This window comes from Oncorhynchus mykiss, chromosome 11 (genome assembly GCF_013265735.2).
Source record: "Oncorhynchus mykiss isolate Arlee chromosome 11, USDA_OmykA_1.1, whole genome shotgun sequence".
NCBI classification, from domain to species: Eukaryota; Metazoa; Chordata; class Actinopteri; order Salmoniformes; family Salmonidae; genus Oncorhynchus; species Oncorhynchus mykiss.
The window spans coordinates 76,576,586-76,603,162 of record NC_048575.1 but is presented as its reverse complement, the minus strand read 5'-3'; the positions used below and the strand labels follow the sequence as shown (position 1 = coordinate 76,603,162).

The window sequence follows — 26,577 nt, the reverse complement described above, 5'->3', positions numbered from 1 at the left end:
TCTGGCAGAGTGAGGAGAGGTACTCGTGGCAAGAGGTTGGAGTTCGTCTCTGCGGTACAAACTGAAGGAGTTGCATAGGCAAGAAATAACATGGCTCCTGATTAAACATGTCACAACCCTAATAACAGTACAGAACAGTGTAACAAAATAACAGTCTGAAAACAACTCAATCAAACAAGCAAATAGAAAGAAATAGGAATAATAATAATAATAATAATAATAATAATAATAATAATAATAATAAAAACTGTGAGGACAGATCCATTTACTAAGTTGAAGCAAAAAAGCGTTTTTAAGAAAAACTTAAAAGCGGGACGGCTTCCAAGTCAGCAGCGGATTGGTGCAGGGTCAGAGGGGCGGAGCCCCAGTGGAATGGTAAGTGTGTTTGTGTGTGCACGCTGAGCTGAGCTAGATCGATCAGAGCAGGGCTCAGCAGTGTGTGTGTGTGTCTGTCTCTGTCAACCAGCCCGGTGTGTTAGAACTATAGGGTGGTAAGAGGTGGTTGGGGGTCCAGGAAAGGAGGGGCACTACAGTTTAGTGTACTAGGATTTGTATAGGGAAGTGTGGTAGGGTGGTAGGATGCATAATAGTGCTACACTTTGGACTCCCGAGAGGCGTAGTGGTCTAAGGCACTGCATCGCAGTGCTAGAGGCGTAACTACAGCCCTGGGTTCGATCCCGGGCTGTATCACAACTGGCCGTGATCAGGAGTCCCATAGGGCGGCGCACAATTGGCCCAGCGTCGTCCGGGTTAGGGGAGAGTTTGGTCGTGGCGGCTCTAGCGACTCCTTGTGGCGGGCCGGTGGGCCTGCAGGCTGACCTCGGTCGTCAGGTGAACTGTGTTTCCACACATTGGTGCGGCTGGCTTCCGGGTTAAGCAAGAAGGTGTTAAGAAGTGCGGTTTGGCTGGTCATGTTTCAGAGGACGGATGACTCGACCTTCGCCTCCCGAGCCCGTTGGGTAGTTGCAGTGATGACACAAGACCAAAATTGGGGAGAAAAAGGGGGTAAAATATTTCTGGTTGGTGGTGTAGTCTACAGTTCAGTGTCCTGGTATTTCTGGTTGGTGGTGTAGTCTAAGTTCAGTGTCCTGGTATTTCTGGTTGTAGGGGTGTATTCTACAGTTCAGTGTCCTGGTATTTCTGGTTGTAGGGGTGTAGTCTACAGTTCAGTGTCCTGGTATTTCTGGTTGTAGGGGTGTAGTCTACAGTTCAGTGTCCTGGTATTTCTGGTTGTAGGGGTGTAGTCTACAGTTCAGTGTCCTGGTATTTCTGGTTGATGGTGTAGTCTACAATTCAGTGTCCTGGTATTTCTGGTTGATGGTGTAGTCTACAGTTCAGTGTCCTGGTATTTCTGGTAGGTGGTTTAGTCTAGAGTTCAGTGTCCTGGTATTTCTGGTTGATGATGTAGTCTCCAGTTCAGTGTCCTGGTATTTCTGGTTGATGGTGTAGTCTACAGTTCAGTGTCCTGGTATTTCTGGTTGATGGTGTAGTCTACAGTTCAGTGTCCTGGTATTTCTGGTTGATGGTGTAGTCTACAGTTCAGTGTCCTGGTATTTCTGGTAGGTGGTTTAGTCTAGAGTTCAGTGTCCTGGTATTTCTGGTTGATGATGTAGTCTCCAGTTCAGTGTCCTGGTATTTCTGGTTGTAGTCTACAGTTCAGTGTCCTGGTATTTCTGGTTGATGGTGTAGTCTACAGTTCAGTGTCCTGGTATTTCTGGTTGATGGTGTAGTCTACAGTTCAGTGTCCTGGTATTTCTGGTAGGTGGTTTAGTCTAGAGTTCAGTGTCCTGGTATTTCTGGTTGATGATGTAGTCTCCAGTTCAGTGTCCTGGTATTTCTGGTTGTAGTCTACAGTTCAGTGTCCTGGTATTTCTGGTTGATGGTGTAGTCTACAGTTCAGTGTCCTGGTATTTCTGGTAGGTGGTTTAGTCCAGAGTTCAGTGTCCTGGTATTTCTGGTTGATGATGTAGTCTCCAGTACAGTGTCCTGGTATTTCTGGTTGTAGTCTACAGTTCAGTGTCCTGGTATTTCTGGTTGATGGTGTAGTCTACAGTTCAGTGTCCTGATAATTCTGGTTGGTGGTGTAGTCTACCGTTCAGTGTCCTGGTATTTCTGGTTGTAGGGGTGTAGTCTACAGTTCAGTGTCCTGGTATTTCTGGTTGTAGGGGTGTAGTCTACAGTTCAGTGTCCTGGTATTTCTGGTTGTAGGGATGTAGTCTACAGTTCAGTGTCCTGGTATTTCTGGTTGTAGGGTTGTAGTCTACAGTTCAGTGTCCTGGTATTTCTGGCTGTAGGGGTGTAGTCTACAGTTCAGTGTCCTGGTATTTCTGGTTGTAGGGGTGTAGTCTACAGTTCAGTGTCCTGGTATTTCTGGTTGTAGGGGTGTAGTCTACAGTTCAGTGTCCTGGTATTTCTGGTTGTAGGGGTGTAGTCTACAGTTCAGTGTCCTGGTATTTCTGGTTGTAGGGGTGTAGTCTACAGTTCAGTGTCCTGGTATTTCTGGTTGTAGTCTACAGTTCAGTGTCCTGGTATTTCTGGTTGTTGACCTGGTAGTAGCCTCTCTTGGTGTGTTCAGCCAGTTGGCGTCGGTACTCTTCATCCTCATCGCTGAGGTAGAACCCACGACTTTCAGAGTACGGTAGCTTGGAGGGAGGGGTCTGGGGCTCAGGATGCGAGCTGGAACTGAACAGACAGACAGACAGACAGACAGACAGACAGACAGACAGACAGACAGACAGACAGACAGACAGACAGACGACAGGTTAATATACAGCTGAGGGTGTATATACTTCCAAACACACTCACAATAGAATTCAGTAAAAAGCCACACATGTAGATGAATATAGAGTAACACCGGCAGGTAGACAGCAGTAGCCCATCACAACACTCACAGGCTAAAAACACTCCCATGTTGTGCTCCTACCCTATAGGCTGAGGCCGGCTGTGGTCCAGTTTCTGGGTCTTCAGGGGGACAGCATAGATATCTGGGTGCTTCTGAGCTATCTCCAACTGGTGGGAGGAGACAGAGCGATATGAAATATGATGCTGTGATGGCAACACATAGACTAGCAGACACACCCACCCACCAACCCCCTCACCCCGTCCCCTCTCCCTCACCCTGGCGTTCTGTGCCTCCTGCAGCTCCAGCATCCTCTGAGCGCGTGCAAAGTGGTCCATCTTCTCGAAGGCCTTGACCTTCCCCAGGAACGACCTGAGGCTGGGGTCCTCAGGGTTCTCCTCTGATTCCTCCGGGCTCATAGGGGCCACTGTGACTGGGGCTGTGCTGCTGGTGGTGTCCTGGATATTATAGGAGGGTTTGACGGTGACGGGGGGCTGCAGTGCCAGGGGCTTGGCCTTGCCGAAGGAGTTGAGGGAGCGAGGGAGAGGAGGGGGGTCGTTGCTGGCAGGGCTGGAGGAGTGGGAGTCGTAGCCGCGGCTGGGGGGGGGGGTCGTACGCCCCTACTACCCCCCTGGGAGGGACTACCTCATCCCTGAACAACAGCTTCACCTTGAGGGGAAAGGAAGGGAGAGGTGGAGAGAGGGGAGGGGGACCAGCATAGAATTAGAATGAATCAAATCATTTTGATTTGATTCAATTAAATCATTCTATTTCTATGGGGACCAGACAGGGTTAGTCACATACGCACAACTCAAACCTTTGTGTAGGTGAATACTAGATTTCTGACTAGAAACATTTAAATGTTCCCTCCTTTAGTGTTCCACCCTCACTACGTCACTGTTCATTTAAAACAGGAAAAAAAGCCTCATTGTCTAGTCTCCGAGCAATGGTGAATACCACATTTTGACAAAGAGGACACCGACTAAACCACGGACATTCTATTTCTCTACTACATGCTCTAGAGTTCAGAACACAGGTAGAGTAATCTATAAGATCTGCTCAATGGACTGTGATGTTTCAGCCTCTGAGGTCATAGTTCTATCACCACAGGGAGTTCTGGGAGTCACTTCGTGCTAAATTAGGTACCAGCGTTGATGCTACCGTTGGAGGAATCTGAGCCACGCGGGCGTGATTTCTCCAGATCAGATCATTCTTCAGAGGGAAGGGGAGTCTGCTCCTTCTCGTTGAGTTCAAGAGCTAAGTGGGGTGTCAGTAAATTGCCAAAAATGGAACAAGTAGAATCTAAGAGCACTGGGGCTAAACTAGCCTGACTGACCAATGACATGGAACATGAGTGGAGAGAGGCATGAAATATGTAATGATATGTTCCACAAATAATTTATGCCAGGGTTCAGCACAGAGTCAAGCATGTGTGTGTGTGTACTGTGTGTGTGTGTGTCTACTGTGTGTGTGCGTGTGTCTCACCTTGGGGGGGTCAGGTACAAACACGTGCGTTGGGCTGGCGCTGCTGAGCACCTCCCTGCTGCCCACCCTCCTGATGCCACCACGGATATCTGGACTGCACCTGCGCAGTATCTGACCACACACACACACACACACACACACACACACACACACACACACACACACACACACACACACACACACACACACACACACACACACACACACACACACACACACACACACACACAAATAATTGAAGATTCTTGCACAGCCATACAAAATCGTACCGTTAATAACCCTTGTGAAATGTTAAAGTAAATTCTGCCAGTGTTTCCAGTTTGTTTCTAACTACTAAAGTGCTGTACTAGAGAGAAACTGGCCACAGGCCTTTGGGTCCACTATTATCATAGTGCTGACTAGCCTCTATTTAATACACAAATGTTTTTCTAAATTAAATTGGACACATTGAGTTCCTGAAACAACCCAAATAAATGCTAACCAGATGGTATTGATTCTGGTCACGAAGGCATAGACTGGACCCGAGACAGATTTCATAGGTGTAATGACGTGTTTCACCTGTAGAGGGCAGGAGAGATTCTTACAGTTCTCAATAGACTAGCGGCTGTGAGGTTAGGACATCACAGTCTTCTCTGAAGTGGTTTGCATCTGAGTGTGTGTGTGTGTGTGTGTGTGTGTGTGTGTGTGTGTGTGTGTGTGTGTGTGTGTGTGTGTGTGTGTGTGTGTGTGTGTGTCTCTAACCTCCTCTGCCAGTACGGGCTCAGAGGAGCGGCTGATAGCCGACACCGGCAGTTGATCGGCCGGTTCATTGTCCAGCTCGTTATCCGTATAAGCCCCGCCCTCGTCCGCCGTGTCATCGTAGTCACTGGCCAGTCGGCTGTCCATGCTCAGGTAGTCGGCCGACATGGCTGACAGGTAGGACATGCGGTCGTCATGGAGATCAAGGTCCGTCCCCGTGCCGTCCAGCTAAAAGAGACACATGATGGATCTTGGTGTACAGACAGGAAGCAGAAACACAAAGAAAACACAAAGAAAGAAAGAAGAAGCGAGCTGTAGAGCACCAGAAGGATTCACAGAGAGTATGCTCACAACACAGGACAACACAGGAAATATAGAGGGAACAACTTATGACTTATCTGACAGGGGATAGAAAAGGAAGTTATCACTATTTTAAAGGGGATAGAAAAGGAAGTTATCACTATCTTAAAGGGGATATACAAGGAAGTTATCACTATCTTAAAGGGGAAAGAAAAGGAAGTTATCACTATCTTAAAGGGGATAGAAAAGGCTGAGGTATAGTAGTAGTATCAAATGAAAGGGTTAAGATGGACAAGTACACACATGTTCACAGAAATCGTAGAGCATTGAAGTATACAGTAAGACTATTCTACTGAACATGATTGATCATGTGAATGACGGGGATTAGAATAGAGGATCAAAATAGTACACGTGATGTATAGAAGAGGAAAGGAGTAGAGTAGAGTATAGTAGACTACAGAGTATAGTTCAGTAGAGTCTAGTAGACTACAGAGTGTAGTTCAGTAGAGTATAGTAGACTACCGAGTATAGTTCAGTAGAGTATAGTAGACTACAGAGTATAGTTCAGTAGAGTATAGTAGACTACAGAGTATAGTTCAGTAGAGTCTAGTAGACTACCGAGTGTAGTTCAGTAGAGTATAGTAGACTACAGAGTATAGTTCAGTAGAGTATAGTAGACTACAGAGTATAGTTCAGTAGAGTCTAGTAGACTACCGAGTATAGTTCAGTAGAGTATAGTAGACTACAGAGTATAGTTCAGTAGAGTATAGTAGACTACAGAGTATAGTTCAGTCGAGTGTAGTAGACTACAGAGTATAGTTCGGTAGAGTCTAGTAGACTACAGAGTATAGTTCGGTAGAGCATAGTAGACTACAGAGTATAGTTCGGTAGAGTATAGTAGACTACAGAGTATAGTTCAGTACAGTATAGCAGACTACAGAGTATAGTTCGGTAGAGTATAGTAGACTACAGAGTATAGTTCGCTAGAGTATAGTAGACTACAGAGTATAGTTCAGTAGAGTATAGCAGACTACAGAGTATAGTTCGGTAGAGTATAGTAGACTACAGAGTATAGTTCAGTAGAGTATAGCAGACTACAGAGTATAGTTCGGTAGAGTATAGTAGACTACAGAGTATAGTTCAGTAGAGTATAGTAGACTACAGCGTATAGTTCAGTAGAGTATAGTAGACTACAGAGTATAGTTCAGTAGAGTATAGTAGACTACAGCGTATAGTTCAGTAGAGCATAGTAGACTACAGAGTATAGTTCAGTAGAGTATAGTAGACTACAGAGTATAGTTCAGTAGAGTATAGTAGACTACAGAGTATAGTTCAGTAGAGTATAGCAGACTACAGAGTATGGTTCGGTAGAGTATAGTAGACTACAGTGTATAGTTCAGTAGAGTATAGTAGACTACATAGTATAGTTCAGTGGAGTATAGTAGACTACAGCGTATAGTTCAGTAGAGTATAGTAGACTACAGAGTATAGTTCAGTAGAGTATAGTAGACTACAGAGTATAGTTCAGTAGAGTATAGTAGACTATAGTGTATAGTTCAGTAGTGTATAATTCAGTAGAGTATAATAGACCACAGAGTGTAGTTATGTAGAGTATAGTAGACTACAGAGTATAGTTCGGTAGAGTATAGTAGACTACAGAGTATAGTTCAGTAGAGTATAGTAGACTACAGAGTATAGTTCAGTAGAGTCTAGTAGACTACAGTGTATAGTTCAGTAGAGTATAGTAGACTACAGAGTATAGTTCAGTAGAGTATAGTAGACTATAGTGTATAGTTCAGTAGTGTATAATTCAGTAGAGTATAGTAGACTACAGAGTGTAGTTCAGTAGAGTATAGTAGACTACAGAGTATAGTTCAGTAGAGTATAGTAGACTACATAGTAGAGTTCAGTCGAGTATAGTAGACTACAGAGTATAGTTCAGTGGAGTATAGTAGACTACAGAGTATAGTTCGGTAGAGTATAGTAGACTACAGAGTATAGTTCAGTAGAGTATAGTAGACCACAGTGTATAATTCAGTAGAGTATAGTACACTATAGTGTATAGTTTAGTATAGTATATCATATAGTATAGTAGATCAGAGTGTATAGTATAGTATAGTAGAATACAGTGTATAGTTTAGTATAGTATAGTGTATAGTTTAGCATTTTATAGTGGGCTATAGTGTATAGTTTAGTATAGTATATCATATAGTATAGTAGATCAGAGTGTATAGTATAGTATAGTAGACTACAGTGTATAGTTTAGTATAGCATAGTGTATAGTTTAGCATTTTATAGTGGAATATAGTGTATAGTTTAGTATAGTATAGTAGACTACAGCGTATAGTTCAGTAGAGTATAGTAGACTACAGAGTATAGTTCAGTAGAGTATAGTAGACTACAGTGTATAGTTTAGTATAGCATAGTGTATAGTTTAGCATTTTATAGTGGAATATAGTGTATAGTTTAGTATAGTATAGTAGACTATAGTGTATAGTTCAGTAGAGTATAGTAGACTACAGAGTATAGTTCTGTAGAGTATAGTAGACTACAGAGTGTAGTTCAGTAGAGTATAGTAGACTACAGAGTATAGTTCAGTAGAGTATAGTAGACTACACAGTATAGTTCAGTAGAGTATAGTAGCCTACAGCATATAGTTCAGTAGAGTATAGTAGACCGCAGTGTATAATTCAGTAGAGTATAGTACACTATAGTGTATAGTTTAGTATAGTATATCATATAGTATAGTAGATCAGAGTGTATAGTATAGTGTAGTAGACTACAGTGTATAGTATAGTATAGTGTATAGTTTAGCATTTTATAGTGGACTATAGTGTATAGTTTAGTATAGTATAGTAGACTATAGTGTATAGTTTAGCATAGTATAGTAGAATATAGTGTATAGTTTAGTATAGTAAACTATAGTGTATGGTTTAGTATAGTATATCATATAGTATAGTAGACCAGAGTGTATAGTATAGTAGACTAGAGTGTATAGTATAGTATAGTAGACTACAGTGTATAGTTTAGTATAGTATAGTAGACTATAGTGTATAGTTCAGTAGAGTATAGTAGAATATAGTGTATAGTTTAGTATAGTAAACTATAGTGAATGGTTTAGTATAGTATATCATATAGTATAGTAGACCAGAGTGTATAGTATAGTATAGTAGACTAGAGTGTATAGTATAGAATAGTAGACTACAGTGTATAGTTTAGTATAGTAAACTATGGCGTATAGTTTAGTATAGTATAGTTTAGCATTTATAGTAGACTATAGTGTATAGTTCAATAGAGTATAGTAGACTACAGAGTATAGTTCGGTAGAGTATAGTATACTACAGAGTATAGGTCAGTAGAGTATAGTAGACTACAGAGTATAGTTCAGTAGAGTATAGTAGACTACAGTGTATAATTCAGTAGAGTATAGTAGACTATAGTGTATAGTTTAGTATAGTATAGTGTATAGTTTAGCATTTTATAGTGGACTATAGTGTATAGTTTAGTATAGTATAGTAGACTATAGTGTATAGTTTATAGTAGTATAGTAGAATACAGTGTATAGTTTAGTATAGTATAGTAAACTATGGCGTATAGTTTAGTATAGTATAGTGTATAGTTTAGCATTTATAGTGGACTATAGTGTATAGTTTAGTATAGTATAGTAGACTATAGTGTTTAGAGTATAGTAAACTGTATCAGAGGTTGTGGTATAGCTAATCCCCAGAGTCATACTGTATCAGAGGTTGTGGTATAGCTAATCCCCAGAGTCATACTGTATCAGAGGTTGTGGTATAGCTAATCCCCAGTCATACTGTATCAGAGGTTGTGGTATAGCTAATCCCCAGAGTCATATATTAAGAAATCAATGACTCTGGCTAAACCTAAATCAGACTTGCCTGTGCTAATGTTTTTCACAGACGAAGTAAAATGCCACAATGACACTGTGCTCGTGATGTGCGCCCCTCAAATGATACTTATGTAACAACAGCCTGAGAACACTGGACTTGAAAAATCCCACACAGATGGAACCATGTGACATTCCATGTGTTATCTGACTGCCACAGGTGCTCCCTGTCAAAATACCATGACCATTCCAGAGGACACACCGGTTGGGAACCACTGCAGTATGGTTTAGTGCAGTATGGTATAGTTCAGTATAGTACAGTATAGTTCAGTATAGTGCCACATAGTATAGTTCAGTATAGTACAGTACAGTATAGTATAGGTCACTATAGTACAGTACAGTATAGTTCAGTATAGTACAGCATAGTTCAGTATAGTACAGCACTGTATAGTTCAGTTCAGTGCAGTATAGTTCAGTTTAGTGCAGTATAGTTCAGTATAGTATAGTTCAGTATAGTACAGTACAGTATAGTTCAGTATAGTACAGTATAGTTCAGTATAGTATAGTTTGGTATAGCACAGTACAGTATAGTTCAGTATAGTACAGTATAGTTCAGTTTAGTGCAGTATAGTATAGTTCAGTATAGTACAGTATAGTTCAGCGTAGTACAGTATAGTATAGTCAGTATAGTACAGTATATTATAGTTCAGTATAGTTTAGTATAGCACAATATAGTATAGCACAGTATAGTGTAGTTCAGTATAGTATAGTTCAGTATAGTTCAGTATTGTACAATATAGTATAGTACAGTATAGCATAGTTCAGTATAGTACAGTATAGTTCAGTATAGCACAGCATAGCATAGTATATTACAGTATAGTATAGCACATTATAGCTCAGTATAGTATAGTTCAGTATAGTTCAGTATAGTATAGTTCAGTATAGTGTAGTTCAGTATAGTTCAGTATAGTACAGTATAGCATAGTTCAGTATAGTATAGTACAGTCTAGTACAGGGGTGGAAAACTCCAGTCCTCTGGGGCCTGATTGGCATCACACTTTTTCTCCATCCCTAGAAAACACAGCTGATTAATCAAATGTGATTCTAAACTGAAGATCATGATTATGATTATTGGAGTCAGGTGTGTTAGCTGGGGCAACACTGTGACACCAATCAGGCCCTGGAGGACTGTAATTTCACACCCCTGGTATAGTATGTAGTTATGGGTCCATGGTGAGTGTGTTTACCTTCCCCTCAGACACCCAGACAGCCTGAGTCTGCTGCTCTCTGATAGAGTCCTTGACACTGCCGTACCACGCATCGTTGACCGAGTTCAACTCAATAGTAGCTGTAGGGAGGGGGGGGGGGGGGGGGGGGGGGGTCAGAGGAGAGGGCGTGGGAAGGAGAGAGGGGGAGAGGCGGTGGGAAGGAGAGAGGAGAAGAGGAGGAGGGATGAAGGGAGAGAGGGGGGAAGACAGATTGAGCAATAGAAACCAGGGAGATAGAGGAAGAGGAGAGAGATATAAAGAGAGTGGGGGCGAGAAAGGGAGGGGGGAGAGAGAGGATAGAGGGAGAAAGAGAGATAATAGCAGGATGGATGAGAAGAGAACATGGAGAGGTTGAGGGGAGAGGGGGAGAGGAGGAGAAAGAGAGGGGGAGAAGGAGAGAGGGAGAGGAGGAGAAGGAGAGGGGAAGAGGAGGAGAAGGAGAGGGGGAGGGGGAGAGGGAGAGGGGGAGAAGGAGAGAGGGAGAGGAGGAGAGGAGGAGAAGGAGAGAGGGAGAGGAGGAGGAGAGAGGGAGAGAAGGAGAAGGAGAGGGGGATAAGGAGAGAAGGAGAAGGAGAGGGGGATAAGGAGAGGAGGAGAAGGAGAGGGGGAGAAGGAGAGAGGGAGAGGAGAGGAGGAGAAGGAGAGGGGGAGAAGGAGAGAGGGAGAGGAGAGGAGGAGAAGGAGAGAGGGGGAGAGGAGGAGAAGGAGAGAGGGAGAGGGGGAGAAGGAGAGAGGGAGAGGGGGAGAGGAGAGGAGGAGAAGGAGAGAGGGAGAAGGAGAGAGGGAGAGGGGGAGAGGAGGAGGTGTAACGGCACAACAACAAAAATACACGGTACAACATATTATTCCTAATGCAGGAAAATAACTTTTATCTTGTGTGTGTGTGTATCTGTATCTGTGTGTGAGTGTACCTGTGTGTGAGTGTATGTGTGTGTGTGTGTGTGTTTGTATCTGTACCTAGTGTATCTGTGTGTGTGAGTGTATCTGTGTTTGTGAGTGTATCTGTGTGTGTGTAGTCGATTCATGTGTGTGTCTAACCAGAGAAGAGATGAGAACAGGTCTTCCTCAGTTTGACAGCTTGTTCGTATAGTTTGCGTGCCGAGCGGTTGGATCCAGGTATCACCCTCTGCCTCATGGCCTTAACTCCTGGTTTACTGTCTGGGTTGAAGAAGATGACGATGGGGTACCACTGGCTGTAGTTCAGTGTGTCCACTGCCTTGGGAGTCACATCCAGCAGGGCATGCTTGTCCTACAGGGGACGTGGTGGAGGACAATGAGTGACAGAAATGGAGAGAAAGAGATAGAGAAAGACACAGAGAGAGATTGAGAGAGTGACAGAGAGAGACAGAGTGCGAGACAGACAGAGAGACAGTGCGAGTGAGAGAGATAGAGATAGAGAGGCACAGAGAGAGGGAGAGAGAGAGACAGAGAAAGACACGCAGACAGAGAGAGAGAGAGAGAGAGAGATATGGAGAGAGAGAGAGAGAGAGAGAGAGATATGGAGTGAGAGATATGGAGAAAGAGAGAGAAAGAGAGAGATATGGAGAGATAGAAAGATATGGAGAGAGAGAGACAGAGAGAGAGATATGGAGAGAGAGAGAGAGAGAGAGAGAGAGAGAGAGAGAGAGAGAGAGAAATGGAGAGAGAGAGAACTCAAACCTGCTCGATGATCTGGCGGATGGTGTTGAGTCTCACTACTCCTGAGGATTTCTCTGAACCGGCATCTTTAGGCTCCGTTTCTGATGGTGGACAGAGACGAAGAGAGAGACGGACACAGAGAGACAGACACAGTGTTACTCATTCAATGAGTACTAGTGTGACTCAAAATCAGACAGACAAACTGACACACACACAGACAGACACAAACGCACGCATCCACACACACGTTTTGTTTTACCATTGTCGTGGGGACCAAAAACTAACTTGAACTCCGGAATCCCTAAAGGCTCGCAGACATCGCACCGAAAATGGATCTGGCGTTTGTCTGCCGATCGTTCATCGCAAAGTGTTTTAGGGACCACCTGCTGTAGCCGTCTGACTGCCAGCATTTTTCATGCGATTCTAAATGTAAATGTGGTGCGCACTCGGTTTTGAAAATGATGTTCAGAGGTGCTAAGTAGTTTCGGCCAGCAAATGCTATTGGTGTGTATGAGCCCAAACTCCTAACCCTAAACCTAACCCCTAACCCTAATTCTAACCATAACCCCTAAGCCTAAAATAAGTGTCCCCGCTTGTCTGAATTGTACTTGTTTTTACTATCCTTCTGAACCCGCCCCCCCCCCCCCCACCCCACACACACACACACACACTGTGTGAGGTCCTTACTGGCAATGATGAACAGGTCAGGCAGCTCGTTAGCAAGCTTGTCGTTGGCTGCATCAGCTATAGGTCCAAACAGAACCACAGGACGTCTGAAACCAGCTACAGTATAGTATATTAGAGAGAGAGAGAGAGAGATAGAGAGAGAGAGAGAGAGAGAGAGAGAGAGAGAGAGAGAGAGAGAGAGAGAGAGAGAGAGAGAGAGAGAGAGAGAGAGAGAGAGAAAACAAAGAACAACACAAAGAGTTATCTATCCAAAACGGAGATGTGTGGATAAATCACTTCTCCAATCTTTTTGGCCCTATAACAAAGAACAAACAGCAAAAATATATAAATTACAAATCTTGTAATCAACTATTTGGACACACTGGATTCTCCAATTACACTGAATGAACTACAGGAAAAAATACAAACCCTCCAACCCAAAAAGGCCTGTGGTGTTGATGGTATCCTACATGAAATTATAAAATATACAGACCACATATTCTAATTGGCTGTACTTAAACTCTTTAACATCATCCTTAGCTCTGTCATCTACCCCAATATTTGGAACCAAGGACAGGTAACCCCAATCCACAAAAGTGGCGACAGATTTGAATCGAATAACTACCGTGGGATATGTGTCAACAGCAACATTGGGAAAATCCTCTGCAATATCATTAATTGTCATTAACAGCAGACTTTAACATTTCCTCAGTGAAAACAATGTACTGAGCAAATGTCAAATTGGCTTTTTACCAAATTACCGTATGACAGACCACATATTCACCCTGCACACCCTAATTGACAAACAAACCAAAACAAAGGCAAAGTCTTCTCATGCTTTGTTGACTTCAAAAAAGCTTTTGACTGCTGTACAAATTGATGGAAATATAAAACAATATAAAACCCATGTACAGAACAAACAAAAAACACATTTCTTCCCACAGGGTCGTGGGGTGAGACAAGGATGCAGCTTAAGCCCCACCCTCTTCAACATATATATTTCTTCCCACAGGGTCGTGGGGTGAGACAAGGATGCAGCTTAAGCCCCACCCTCTTCAACATATATATTTCTTCCCACAGGGTCGTGGGGTGAGACAAGGATGCAGCTTAAGCCCCACCCTCTTCAACATATATATTTCTTCCCACAGGGTCGTGGGGTGAGACAAGGATGCAGCTTAAGCCCCACCCTCTTCAACATATATATTTCTTCCCACAGGGTCGTGGGGTGAGACAAGGATGCAGCTTAAGCCCCACCCTCTTCAACATATATATTTCTTCCCACAGGGTCGTGGGGTGAGACAAGGATGCAGCTTAAGCCCCACCCTCTTCAACATATATATTTCTTCCCACAGGGTCGTGGGGTGAGACAAGGATGCAGCTTAAGCCCCACCCTCTTCAACATATATATTTCTTCCCACAGGGTCGTGGGGTGAGACAAGGATGCAGCTTAAGCCCCACCCTCTTCAACATATATATTTCTTCCCACAGGGTCGTGGGGTGAGACAAGGATGCAGCTTAAGCCCCACCCTCTTCAACATATATATTTCTTCCCACAGGGTCGTGGGGTGAGACAAGGATGCAGCTTAAGCCCCACCCTCTTCAACATATATATTTCTTCCCACAGGGTCGTGGGGTGAGACAAGGATGCAGCTTAAGCCCCACCCTCTTCAACATATATATTTCTTCCCACAGGGTCGTGGGGTGAGACAGGAATGCAGCTTAAGCCCCACCCTCTTCAACATATATATTTCTTCCCACAGGGTCGTGGGGTGAGACAAGGATGCAGCTTAAGCCCCACCCTCTTCAACATATATATTTCTTCCCACAGGGTCGTGGGGTGAGACAAGGATGCAGCTTAAGCCCCACCCTCTTCAACATATATATTTCTTCCCACAGGGCCGTGGGGTGAGACAAGGATGCAGCTTAAGCCCCACCCTCTTCAACATATATATCAACAAATTGATGAGGGCACTAGAACAGTCTGCAGCACCCGGCCTCACCCTACTAGAACCTGAAGTCAAATGTCTACTGTTTGCTGATGATCCGGTGCTTCTGTCACCAACCAAGGAGGGCCTACAGCAGCACCTAGATATTCTGCACAGATTCTGTCAGACCTGGGCCCTGACAGTAAATCTCAGTAAGACAATAATAATGATGTTCCAAAAAAGGTCCAGTTGCCAGGACCACAAATTCCATCTAGACGCTGTTGCCCTAGAGCACACAAAAAACGATATATACTGTATCTCGGCCTAAACATCAGCGCCACAGGTAACTTCCACAAAGCTGTGAACGATCTGAGAGACAAGGCAAGAAGGGCATTCTATGCCATCAAAAGGAACATAAAATGCAACATACCAATTAGGATCTGGCAAAAAATACTTGAATCAGTTATAGAACCCATTGCCCTTTATGGTTGTGAGGTCTGGGATCCGCTCACCAACCAAGAATTCACAAAATGGGACAAACACCAAATTGAGACTCTGCATGCAGAATTCTGCAAACATATCCTCAGTGTACAACGTAGAACACCAAATAATGCACGCAGAGCAGAATTAGGCCGATACCCGCTAATTATCAAAATCCATTAAAGAGCGGTTAAATTCTACAACCACCTAAAAGGAAGTAATTCCCAAACCTTCCATAACAAAGCCATCACCTACAGAGAGATGAACCTGGAGAAGAGTCCCCTAAGCAAGCTGGTCCTGGGGCTCTGTTCACAAACACAAACACAAACACACCCCACAGAGCACCAGGACAGCAACACAATTAGACCCAACCAAATCATGAGAAAACAAAAAGATAATTACTTGACACATTGGAAAGAATTAACAAAAAAACAGAGCAAACTAGAATGCTATTTGGCCCTAAACAGAGAGTACACAGTGGCAGAATACCTGACCACTGTGACTGACCCAAAATTAGGGAAAGCTTTGACTATTTACAGACTCAGTGAGCATAGCCTTTCAAGAGAAGATAGGCTATGTACACACTGCCCACAAAATGAGGTGGAAACTGAGCTGCACTTCCTAACTTCCTAACTTCCTGCCAAATGTATGACCATATTAGAGACACATATTTCCCTCAGATTGCACAGACCCACAAAGAATTAGAAAACAAACCCAATTTTGATAAACTCTATTGGGTGAAATACCAGTGTGCCATCACAGCAGCAAGATTTGTGATCTGTTCCCACAAGAAAAGGTCAACCAGTGAAGAACAAACCCCGTTGTAAATACAACCCATAATTATGTTTATTTATTATCCCTTTAACTATTTGCACATCATTACAACAATGTATATAGACATAATATGACATTTTAAACTTCTGAGTATAATATTTAAGGTTAACTTTTTATTGTTTATTTCACTTTTGTTTATTCATTTCACTTGCTTTGGCAATGTAAACATGTTCCCATGCCAATAAAGCCTCTTGAATTGAAAGAGAGAGCGAGAGAGAGAGAGAGAGAGATGCTTTATACAGTCCCTCCTTGTAGTAGTACAGTGGTTCATCCTATTAAAGTTGCAGTGTACTGCAGCACAGCTTGCATGGTGCCGTAGAATTCTATGGCACGTTATTTAGGTGCCAACCACTGGTACCATTAATGTTAATTAGTGCTAGTTTGACCATTAGAGGGCATCTGTGCTGCAGTACGCTGCAACTTTAATAGGACGAACCACTGTATTACACAAGGAGTAGCTGTACTAGAGAATAAAAAATAAAAAATTGTAAGAACATAGTATATGAGACTGATTTGAAGAAATGTTGCTTAATTAATTAGATTAATATTATGGCATTTCTATTCCAAGAAAAACCTTCAGGGTTTCCGTTAGGATGGAAGGGAAAATATGGCGCTGTACAACGTGACGGTCGGGAGTATGCTACAGTACTTTTTTCAGTACAGTTGCGGGGACGTGGGACAACAGGGTTCAATTCCCCGACGGGGAAGAAGGAGTAGGCTGTCCTTGTAAATAAGAATTAGTTTTTTAACTGACTTGCCTAGTTAAATAAAGGTTACACTAAGAGCATAACATTTCTACACCATGTAGTCTAACCAATACCCAGACGGAGATTCAGTCAAAATAAAATTCTCATTGATTTATCAAGACCAGTCCCCATGCTTGTCTCAGAGCAGCGCGAAACGGTGCTAAAATTGTTGTAGGCTATTGCTTTCAATCCTATTGCTTCTAACTTCAATATGCTCTTTAAATAAATAAGACCTACACCACTTTTAACAGCACATTACTCAACACTAGTGAGACTCATGTCGCCTACAGTAGACCTACAGTATATCAGAAAATATGATGTGACTCTCAGCTAATAATTATAATATAGAGGATTGGAGGATTCTAAAATAAAACCAAAAGCCGCCTCATAGGTTTCCCCGTGGCGGCCGGCACGGTTATCTGTAGCAACGCATTTTGCATTGCGATGCGATGACTTAGACAGCTGCGCCACTGGGGAGGCCCCATCCACAAAGTATCAAAATACAGAGAGGTGTTGGTAAAGGTATATTGTCCTGCTAATAGCCCATAATGGGCTATTATAATACTGTACATGGTGTTCAGGTCAGGATAACCAAAACATTTCTTTATTAAAGACTATCAGAAAGAATGTAGGTACTTATTTATTTTGATCCAAAGCCATGAATGAGTGAGTCATTCAGCTTTATGTAGGTGCCGGGGCTATATGACTGTGCCATCAACTTGATTATATATAACGATATTTTGGAGGTTATTTATTTTTCAAAAAAACGAAAGTGAGCGATTGTAATCTGAATAAAGGCCAAAACTGAAATTTAAACCAATCACTGCCGGTTGTGATACAGCCAACCTAAGTAAGAGATACATTTGACGATATAATTCTCCCCCTACGCTCCTTCTAGGCAAGTCTATTGTCCAGCTACCTGCTAATAGCAATAATGGCGCTGTACAACGTGACTGTGTGTGTTTGAAAGAGCATTTTTCAGTAAGCAACAATTTGTTTCCCTTCATTAGACAACTTTGTTCCAACATATCTGTAATTCAGTGATATTTATTCCCAAAGTAATTTGAAAGAGTATTTTTATAATTATTTTATTAACGAAAGCATAAAGATGCCATTATTAGATACATTATTTTAGTCTGAACGTGCAGACTGGCACTAACAACAGCAGGAATGTTTCCCTAGTCAGCGCCATTATTAGTGCAATGCCCCTTAAAGTGTTGCTCTGTACTACCCAGTGTGGCGGGGTGGTCCACCCCCTCCCCTTCCTCCTCCTACCTTCCCCATGGGCTAACTCTGTTTTCTTTGCGGCACATCCCGTACCCCCTGCCCTCATGCCTTGAACCTCGCACGCTTTCAGTGGATACAGCTAGAGAACTACAAGGAAATCCCATTGTGCCCCACTCAGGAGCCATGACCAATATGACCAATATATATTGTCCTGCTAATGACAGGGTTAATAATAGATCTGTGAGAATATCCAACAGGCTTTTATATAATTCTAAATTAATAATAATAATAATCGCTTTGTTAAAAAATAACAATATTTTGGAGATTATTTTGTTTTTAAATAATATATAATGAGAGAGAAAAATACCATTCTTGAACATGGGGCGAGACATTGTTACTAATTTGTAAATAAAGCCAGTTTGTTATTTATAATTATTTATTTCTGTTTTTATAGGGAGAGAAACCAAAGATCTACAGTCATCTCATGGGTCTCCCAGTCGAGGCCAGCACAGGTATTGAACCAGCATCTGTAGAAACACAGCATGCACTGCTATGAAGTGTCTTAGACCGTTGCGCCACTCAGGCGCTGTACAACGTGACGGGTCAGGAGTGACCTACAGTAAGACCAAAATAATCCTAACAAAATAAAATGATAAAAACCTTAGTGTAACAACAGTTTTAGTAAGTAATACTGAAGTCGTGCACAATTATCAGTTTCTATTGAGGTTTATGTGGCCCATTCATTGTCAGTTAGAGACACAGTAGGACCCAAAAGCATAAACAGTGCTCTACCTCCCCCTTGTGGTGGTCTGGAGCAATGAAGTGGTGACGCAGGGTACCGTACTAAACCACAAATTACCTCTAAGTCCCACAGCATAATCACAAGCTTTTATTGGAGCAACCACTGTACAACCTCAAAACAACATGACTATTAGTGGGTCTATCATGCACAACGTTAGGGGTATACAAGTGTGTGGCTAGAGGGGCCAACAGTGTCTGATAGGTGAAACAATAGACCAGGCCCATTAAAGCTATGTCTCAGTCCTGTCTCAGTCCAGTCTCAGTCCAGTCTCAGTCCAGTCTCAGTCCAGTCTCAGTCCTGTCTCAGTCCTGTCTCAGTCCTGTCTCAGTCCTGTCTCAGTCCTGTCTCAGTCCTGTCTCAGTCCTGTCTCAGTCCTGTCAGCCATAGAACACCATTGTTTCTGTTTTGTCCGCTTGACTGAAACAACAGCAGAGAAAGAGCAACTGCTTTAATACATCCCTGGCCTTCGTTTCATAGATACACTCCTCCTCCTCTTCCTCCTGTTCTACCCTTCTGTCCAGTTATCTCCTTCTAATGTCACTTTCCATTCTCCTGTAACCTTGTCTTTCTCCTCTTTGGCGTTCCCTTCCATCTCCTCCTGTCAACTTTCTCTCTCCATCTTCCTTTTCCCCCTTCCTGTATCCTCTCCAGAACGGCGTAGCTCCTGTCTGACCCATTGACATGCCCTCTCTGAGGACCATTCTCCTCTCACCTCACCTCCCCCAATTCTCCCCTCCTCCTCCCCCCTCCCCCACCCCCCTCACCCTCCAACCTACTCGTTCTCCCCTGTGGTGTGTATTTCCTGTGTTTAGCGTGACAACCATCTTTCTCTCACTGTCCCCCCCCCCTTCCTGTGTGTGTGTTGTTTCCTGTCTGTTTCCCAATGCAGGCCTGCCTTTCAACTTCCCCCTCTCCTCTCCTTAATGATATACTTCTCCTCAACTTCCCCCTCTCCTCTCCTTAATGATATACTTCTCCTCAACTTCCCCCTCTCCTCTCCTTAATGATATACTTCTCCTCAACTTCCCCCTCAATGATATACTTCTCCTCAACTTCCCCCTCAATGATATACTTCTCCTCAACTTCCCCCTCAATGATATACTTCTCCTCAACTTCCCCCTCAATGATATACTTCTCCTCAACTTCCCCCTCTCCTCTCCTCAATGATATACTTCTCCTCAACTTCCCCCTCAATGATATACTTCTCCTCAACTTCCCCCTGTCCTCTCCTCAATGGTATACTTCTCCTCAACTTCCCCCTCAATGATATAATTCTCCTCAACTTCCCCCTCAATGATATACTTCTCCTCAACTTCCCCCTCAATGATATACTTCTCCTCAACTTCCCCCTCAATGATATACTTCTCCTCAACTTCCCCCTCTCCTCTCCTTAATGATATACTTCTCCTCAACTTCCCCTCAATTATATACTTCTCCTCAACTTCCCCCTCAATGATATACTTCTCCTCAACTTCCCCCTCAATGATATACTTCTCCTCAACTTCCCCCTCAATGATATACTTCTCCTCAACTTCCCCCTCAATGATATACTTCTCCTCAACTTCCCCCTCTCCTCTCCTCAATGATATACTTCTCCTCAACTTCCCCTCAATTATATACTTCTCCTCAACTTCCCCTCAATGATATACTTCTCCTCAACTTCCCCTCAATTATATAATTCTCCTCAACTTCCCCCTCAATGATATACTTCTCCTCAACTTCCCCCTCAATGATATACTTCTCCTCAACTTCCCCCTCAATTATATAATCCTCCTCAACTTCCCCCTCTCCTCACCTCAATGATATACTTCTCCTCAACTTCCCCCTCTCCTCTCCTCAATGATATACTTCTCCTCAATGATATACTTCTCCTCAACTTCCCCCTCAATGATATACTTCTCCTCAACTTCCCCCTCAATGATATACTTCTCCTCAACTTCCCCCTCTCCTCTCCTCAATGATATACTTCTCCTCAATGATATACTTCTCCTCAACTTCCCCCTCTCCTCTCCTCAATGATATACTTCCCCTCAACTTCCCCTCAATGACATACTTCTCCTCAATGATATACTTCTCCTCAACTTCCCCTCAATGATATACTTCTCCTCAACTTCCCCTCAATGATATACTTCTCCTCAATGATATACTTCTCCTCAACTTCCCCTCAATGATATACTTCTCCTCAACTTCCCCCTCAATGATATACTTCTCCTCAACTTCCCCCTCAATGATATACTTCTCCTCAACTTCCCCCTCTCCTCACCTTAATGATATACTTCTCCTCAACTTCCCCCTCTCCTCTCCTCAATGATATACTTCTCCTCAATGATATACTTCTCCTCAACTTCCCCCTCTCCTCTCCTCAATGATATACTTCTCCTCAACTTCCCCCTCTCCTCACCTCACTGATATACTTCTCCTCAACTTCCCCCTGTCCTCTCCTCAAAGGTATACTTCTCCTCAACTTCCCCCTCTCCTCTCTTCAATGATATACTTACCCTCAACTTTCCCTACACCTCTCTCGCTCTTCTCCCCCTCTTTTCCCTCTCTTCTCCCTCACTTCTCTCCTCCCTGTGTCTTCTCCCTCCCTTCTCCCTCTCCTTTCCCTTCTCCTCTCTCCCACCTCCCCCTCTATTCTCCCCTCCCCTCTCCCCTCTCTTCTCTCCCTCTCTCCTCTCCCCTCTCAACTCTTATTTCTTGTGTCGTTTCCCTAGAATGTCAGACCCACCCTCTCGGAGCACGACTCTCTCGTAAGCGGGGAAGCGTGTGGCGACGGGCGTAGCGCTGACGTCCTCTCTGCTCTTCCTCAGCTCCTTTCTCTTGGCTGCCCTTTGACCCCTCAGACGCCAGAAGTCAGCCCGGTCCGTCCCAGCGGCCTTATGGGAGTTCTGGACGCTCGCCATCTGGTCAGCCCTGGGAGGGAGGGAGAGGGAGGGGGAAAGAGAGAGAGACCGACAGACAAAGAGAGAGTATGACCATATTAGAGACACATATTTCCCTCAGATTACACAGATCCACAAAGAACTGATAGATAAGATATCCAATTTTGTTAAACTCCCTACTATCTACTATCTACTGGGTGAAATTCCACAGTGTGCCATCACAGCAGCAAGATGTGTGACCTGTTGCCTCAAGAAAAGGGCAACCAGTGAAGAACAAACACCATATTTATGTTTATTTATTTTCCCTTTTGTACTTGAACCATTTGCACATCATTACAACACTGTATATAGACATTATGACATTTGAAATGTCTTTATTATTTTGATTGTTTATTTCACTTTTGTTTATTATCCATTTTACTTGCTTTGGCAACGTAAACAGCTGTTTCCCATACCAATAAAGCCCCTTGAATTGAACTGAGAGAGAGAGGGCATGAAAGACACAGGGAGAGTTTGAGACACTTGGTGAGACGGGGCAGAACAGAACAGAAAGTGATGAGAGATGAGGAGTGGTCAAGAGAAAGAAATTGTGAGGGAAGATGAGGAGGGAGATGAGGAGATGAGGAGGGATGAGGAGGCAGGATGGTGAGAGGGAGAGAATGACGGAATGAGGAGACAGGATGGTGAGAGGGGGAGGAGAGACGAAGGGGATGAGGAGACAGGATGGTGAGAGGGGGAGGATAGAAGAAGGGGATGAGGAGACATGATGGTGAGAGGGAGAGGATAGAAGAAGGGGATGAGGAGACATGATGGTGAGAGGGAGAGAAGGAGGGGATGAGGAGACAGGATGATGAGAGGGGGAGAAGGAGGGAAGAGGGGGATGATGAGAAGGAGGGAAGAGGGGGATGAGGAGACAGGATGATGAGAGGGAGAGGAGGAGGGAAGAAGGGGATGAGGAGACAGGATGATGAGAGGGAGAGAAGGAGGGAAGAGGGGGATGATGAGAAGGAGGGAAGAGGGGAATGAGGAGACAGGATGATGAGAGGGAGAGGAGGAGGGAAGAAGGGGATGAGGAGACAGGATGATGAGAGGGAGAGAAAGAGGGAAGAGGGGGTGAGGAGACAGGATGGTGAGAGGGAGAGAGGGAGGGGATGAGGAGACAGGATGATGAGGGAGAGAAGGAGGGGATGAGGAGACAGGATGGTGAGAGGGAGAGAAGGAGGGGATGAGGAGACAGGATGGTGAGAGGGAGAGAAGGAGGGGATGAGGAGACAGGATGGTGAGAGGGAGAGAAGGAGGGGATGAGGAGACAGGATGGTGAGAGGGAGAGAAGGAGGGAAGAGGGGGATGAGGAGACAGGATGATGAGAGGGAGAGAAGGAGGGGATGAGGAGGCAGGATGATGAGAGGGAGAGAAGGAGGGAAGAGGGGGTGAGAAGACAGGATGAGAGGGAGAGAAGGAGGGGATGAGGAGGCAGGATGGTGAGAGGGAGAGAAGGAGAGAAGGCGGGAAGAAGGGGATGAGGAGACAGGATGGTGAGAGGGAGAGAAGAAGGGAAGAGGGGGGATGAGGAGACAGGATGGTGAGAGGGAGAGAAGGAGGGAAGGAGGGGATGAGGAGGCAGGATGGTGAGAGGGAGAGAATGACGGAATGAGGAGACAGAATGGTGAGGGAGAGAAGGAGGGAAGAGGGGGATGAGGAGACAGGATGATGAGAGGGAGAGGGCAGTATGCTAGAGTTATAAGAGAGTAAGTTGGTGTGGGAGATGAAGACAGATGAACCAAGACAGGTGTGTTTACAATACAAATAGATGTTTCAGTTTGTGTGTGTGTGTGTGTAGTGTGTGTGTGTGTATGTGTAGTGTGTGTGTGTGTAGTGTGTGTGTGTGTGTAGTGTGTGTGTGTGTGTGTGTGTGTGTGTGTGTGTGTGTGTGTGTGTGTGTAGTGTGTGTGTGTGTAGTGTGTGTGTGTGTGTGTGTGTGTGTGTGTGTGTGTGTGTATGTGTAGTGTGTGTGTGTGTAGTGTGTGTGTGTGTGTAGTGTGTGTGTGTGTGTGTGTGTGTGTGTGTGTGTGTGTGTGTGTGTGTGTGTGTGTGTGTGTGTGTGTGTAGTGTGTGTGTGTGTGTGTGTGTGTGTGTAGGGATCAAAGTTGAGAGACAGTGTGTGATCGAGGAGTCTGTAAGACAGAGAGAAGAGTGTCACGGAGCCCTCTGGAACTGTCATCACAGACACCAGTCCCCTATTCCCACTGATTGTATGTGTATATCTGTGCCCTTCTGTTCACCACGGTGCTGTTGATTATTGTTACAAGGTCCGTTGGTACTGTGAGGACCTGTGCTGTGTGTTTTGGGAATTCGTGCCCTTGTGGATTGTGCAGATGATTACGGGTTTGTTAGGGTTACTACCCTGTGTTTTGTTACGTGTTTGTTAGGGTTACTACCCTGTGTTTTGTTATGTGTTTGTTAGGGTTACTACCCTGTGTTTGTTACGTGTTTGTTAGGGTTACTACCCTGTGTTTTGTTACGTGTTTGTTAGGGTTACTACCCTGTGTTTTGTTACGTGTTTGTTAGGGTTACTACCCTGTGTTTGTTACGTGTTTGTTAGGGTTACTACCCTTGTTTTGTTACGTGTTTGTTAGGGTTACTACCCTGTGTTTTGTTACGTGTTTGTTAGGGTTACTACCCTGTGTTTTGTTACGTGTTTGTTAGGGTTACTACCCTGTGTTTTGTTACGTGTTTGTTAGGGTTACTACCCTGTGTTTTGTTACGTGTTTGTTAGGGTTACTACCCTGTGTGTTGTTACGTGTTTGTTAGGGTTACTACCCTGTGTTTTGTTATGTGTTTGTTAGGGTTACTACCCTGTGTTGTTACGGGTTTGTTAGGGTTACTACCCTGTGTTTTGTTACGTGTTTGTTAGGGTTACTACCCTGTGTTTTGTTACGTGTTTGTTAGGGTTACTACCCTGTGTTTTGTTACGTGTTTGTTAGGGTTACTACCCTTGTTTTGTTACGTGTTTGTTAGGGTTACTACCCTGTGTTTTGTTACGTGTTTGTTAGGGTTACTACCCTGTGTTTTGTTACGTGTTTGTTAGGGTTACTACCCTGTGTTTTGTTACGTGTTTGTTAGGGTTACTACCCTGTGTTTTGTTACGTGTTTGTTAGGGTTACTACCCTTGTTTTGTTACGTGTTTGTTAGGGTTACTACCCTGTGTTTTGTTACGTGTTTGTTAGGGTTACTACCCTGTGTTTTGTTACGTGTTTGTTAGGGTTACTACCCTTGTTTTGTTACGTGTTTGTTAGGGTTACTACCCTGTGTTTTGTTACGTGTTTGTTAGGGTTACTACCCTGTGTTTTGTTATGTGTTTGTTAGGGTTTCTACCCTGTGTTTTGTTATGTGTTTGTTAGGGTTACTACCCTGTGTTTGTTACGTGTTTGTTAGGGTTACTACCCTGTGTTTTGTTGTGTGTTTGTTAGGGTTACTACCCTGTGTTTTGTTATGTGTTTGTTAGGGTTACTACCCTGTGTTTTGTTGTGTGTTTGTTAGGGGTTACTACCCTGTGTTTTGTTACGTGTTTGTTAGGGGTTACTACCCTGTGTTTTGTTACGTGTTTGTTAGGGTTACTACCCTGTGTTTTGTTACGTGTTTGTTTGGTCTTAGTCCCCGTGCCTTTACACGGCACGCCGTAATTGAGGTACAGTTTTTAAAAAACGATTACACATTCCTGCATCTGTCTACCGAATCTCTTCATACCAACGTCACAGAGAGAGATGGTACTGATGTGACTGAACACTCCCCGAACAGTCAACTGATGGCCAGGGAATCTTATCTGTCCTCGAAAAGTTACTATAGCAGGGCCAAATCCTGTCTTCAGAAACTCTCATTTAGTGTCCTCCCAGTTCATCTCACCTGCTCTAGTTAGGGGTGATTACCTGTTCATTATGGATGATGCCTTAGGGATGATTACCTGCTCTTGTTGGGGATGATGCCTTAGGGATGATTACCTGCTCTTGTTGGGGATGATGCCTTAAGGATGATTACCTGCTCTTGTTGGGGATGATGCCTTAGGGATGATTACCTGCTCTTGTTGGGGATGATGCCCTTCTCTAGCAGCTGTTTGTCCTTGCCGGTGCGGATGGCCAGCCAGTTGCCCAGCTTGCCGTCGTAGAGGGTGTCCACCACCTTAAAGATCTCCCCTCTGGAGAAAGCCAGGCTCTGGGGGGCCTCCCGCTCATACTCAAAATGAGTCCTGATAAAGAAGGAGTCCCCACGACCCGACGCCAGGATGTCATTGTAGACTGGAGAAAGGGGGGGGGGGGGAGAGAGAGAGGAAGGGAGAAAAATAGAGGGAGAGAGGGCGAGGAAAAGAGAAAGAGAGAGAGTGGGGAGAAAGAGAGAGGGGGGAGGGAGAGAGGGGATAAGGGAGAGAGGGCGAGGAAAAGAGAAAGAGAGAGAGTGGAGAGAAAGAGAGAGGGGTAGGGAGGGCGGAGAAAAGAGAAAGAGAGATCAGGCTTCACTCCCTGATTCCCTCCCTGCTCATACTACTAACTGTAGACCAGTGGCAGAGGAGGCTGCTGAGGGGAGAAGGGCTTGTAATATTGTCTGGAATGGTGTCCATGGAATGTTTGATATACTACTCTATTTATTCCATTCTAACCATTACTATGAGCCCGTCCTCCGATCTAAAGTACCACCAGCCACCACTGATCAGTGGTCACCAACCACTCGTCCTGGAGAGCTACAGCTTGTACAGGCTTTTGGTCCAGCCCAGCACTAATTTACGAGCACAATCTGTAGCTTTCAACGACCAGGGATAATGAACGTCAACAGGAACAAGTGGCTCTTTACAACCCATGTTCTATGTACCCATTCAGTCCCCATGCTCTACAGATCACACTGGTAGACC

The 26,577-nt window shown here is 44.1% G+C and overlaps 1 protein-coding gene across 4 annotated transcripts in view; it reads right to left on the bottom strand.

Moving 5' to 3' along the window:
• Positions 1 to 2,596: 2,596 nt before the first annotated feature.
• Positions 2,597 to 26,577, bottom strand: part of LOC110536406 (tight junction protein ZO-2) — a 204,471-nt gene continuing 180,490 nt past the window's right edge. For 3 of the 4 annotated variants that reach the window (XM_036936386.1, XM_036936388.1, XM_036936387.1), the window contains 11 exons: positions 25,750 to 25,969; positions 21,524 to 21,708; positions 12,803 to 12,898; positions 12,137 to 12,216; positions 11,516 to 11,726; positions 10,457 to 10,557; positions 5,066 to 5,290; positions 4,325 to 4,435; positions 3,118 to 3,508; positions 2,924 to 3,009; positions 2,597 to 2,682 (listed from right to left, as the gene is read on the bottom strand). In XM_036936386.1, coding sequence (XP_036792281.1) covers positions 3,305 to 3,508; positions 4,325 to 4,435; positions 5,066 to 5,290; positions 10,457 to 10,557; positions 11,516 to 11,726; positions 12,137 to 12,216; positions 12,803 to 12,898; positions 21,524 to 21,708; positions 25,750 to 25,969 — 1,433 coding nt within the window. In that variant the 3' untranslated portion in view covers positions 2,597 to 2,682; positions 2,924 to 3,009; positions 3,118 to 3,304. Of the gene's footprint in view, positions 2,683 to 2,923; positions 3,010 to 3,117; positions 3,509 to 4,324; positions 4,436 to 5,065; positions 5,313 to 10,456; positions 10,558 to 11,515; positions 11,727 to 12,136; positions 12,217 to 12,802; positions 12,899 to 21,523; positions 21,709 to 25,749; positions 25,970 to 26,577 lie in introns of those variants that run through there. The other variant, XM_036936389.1, reaches the window with a different exon arrangement.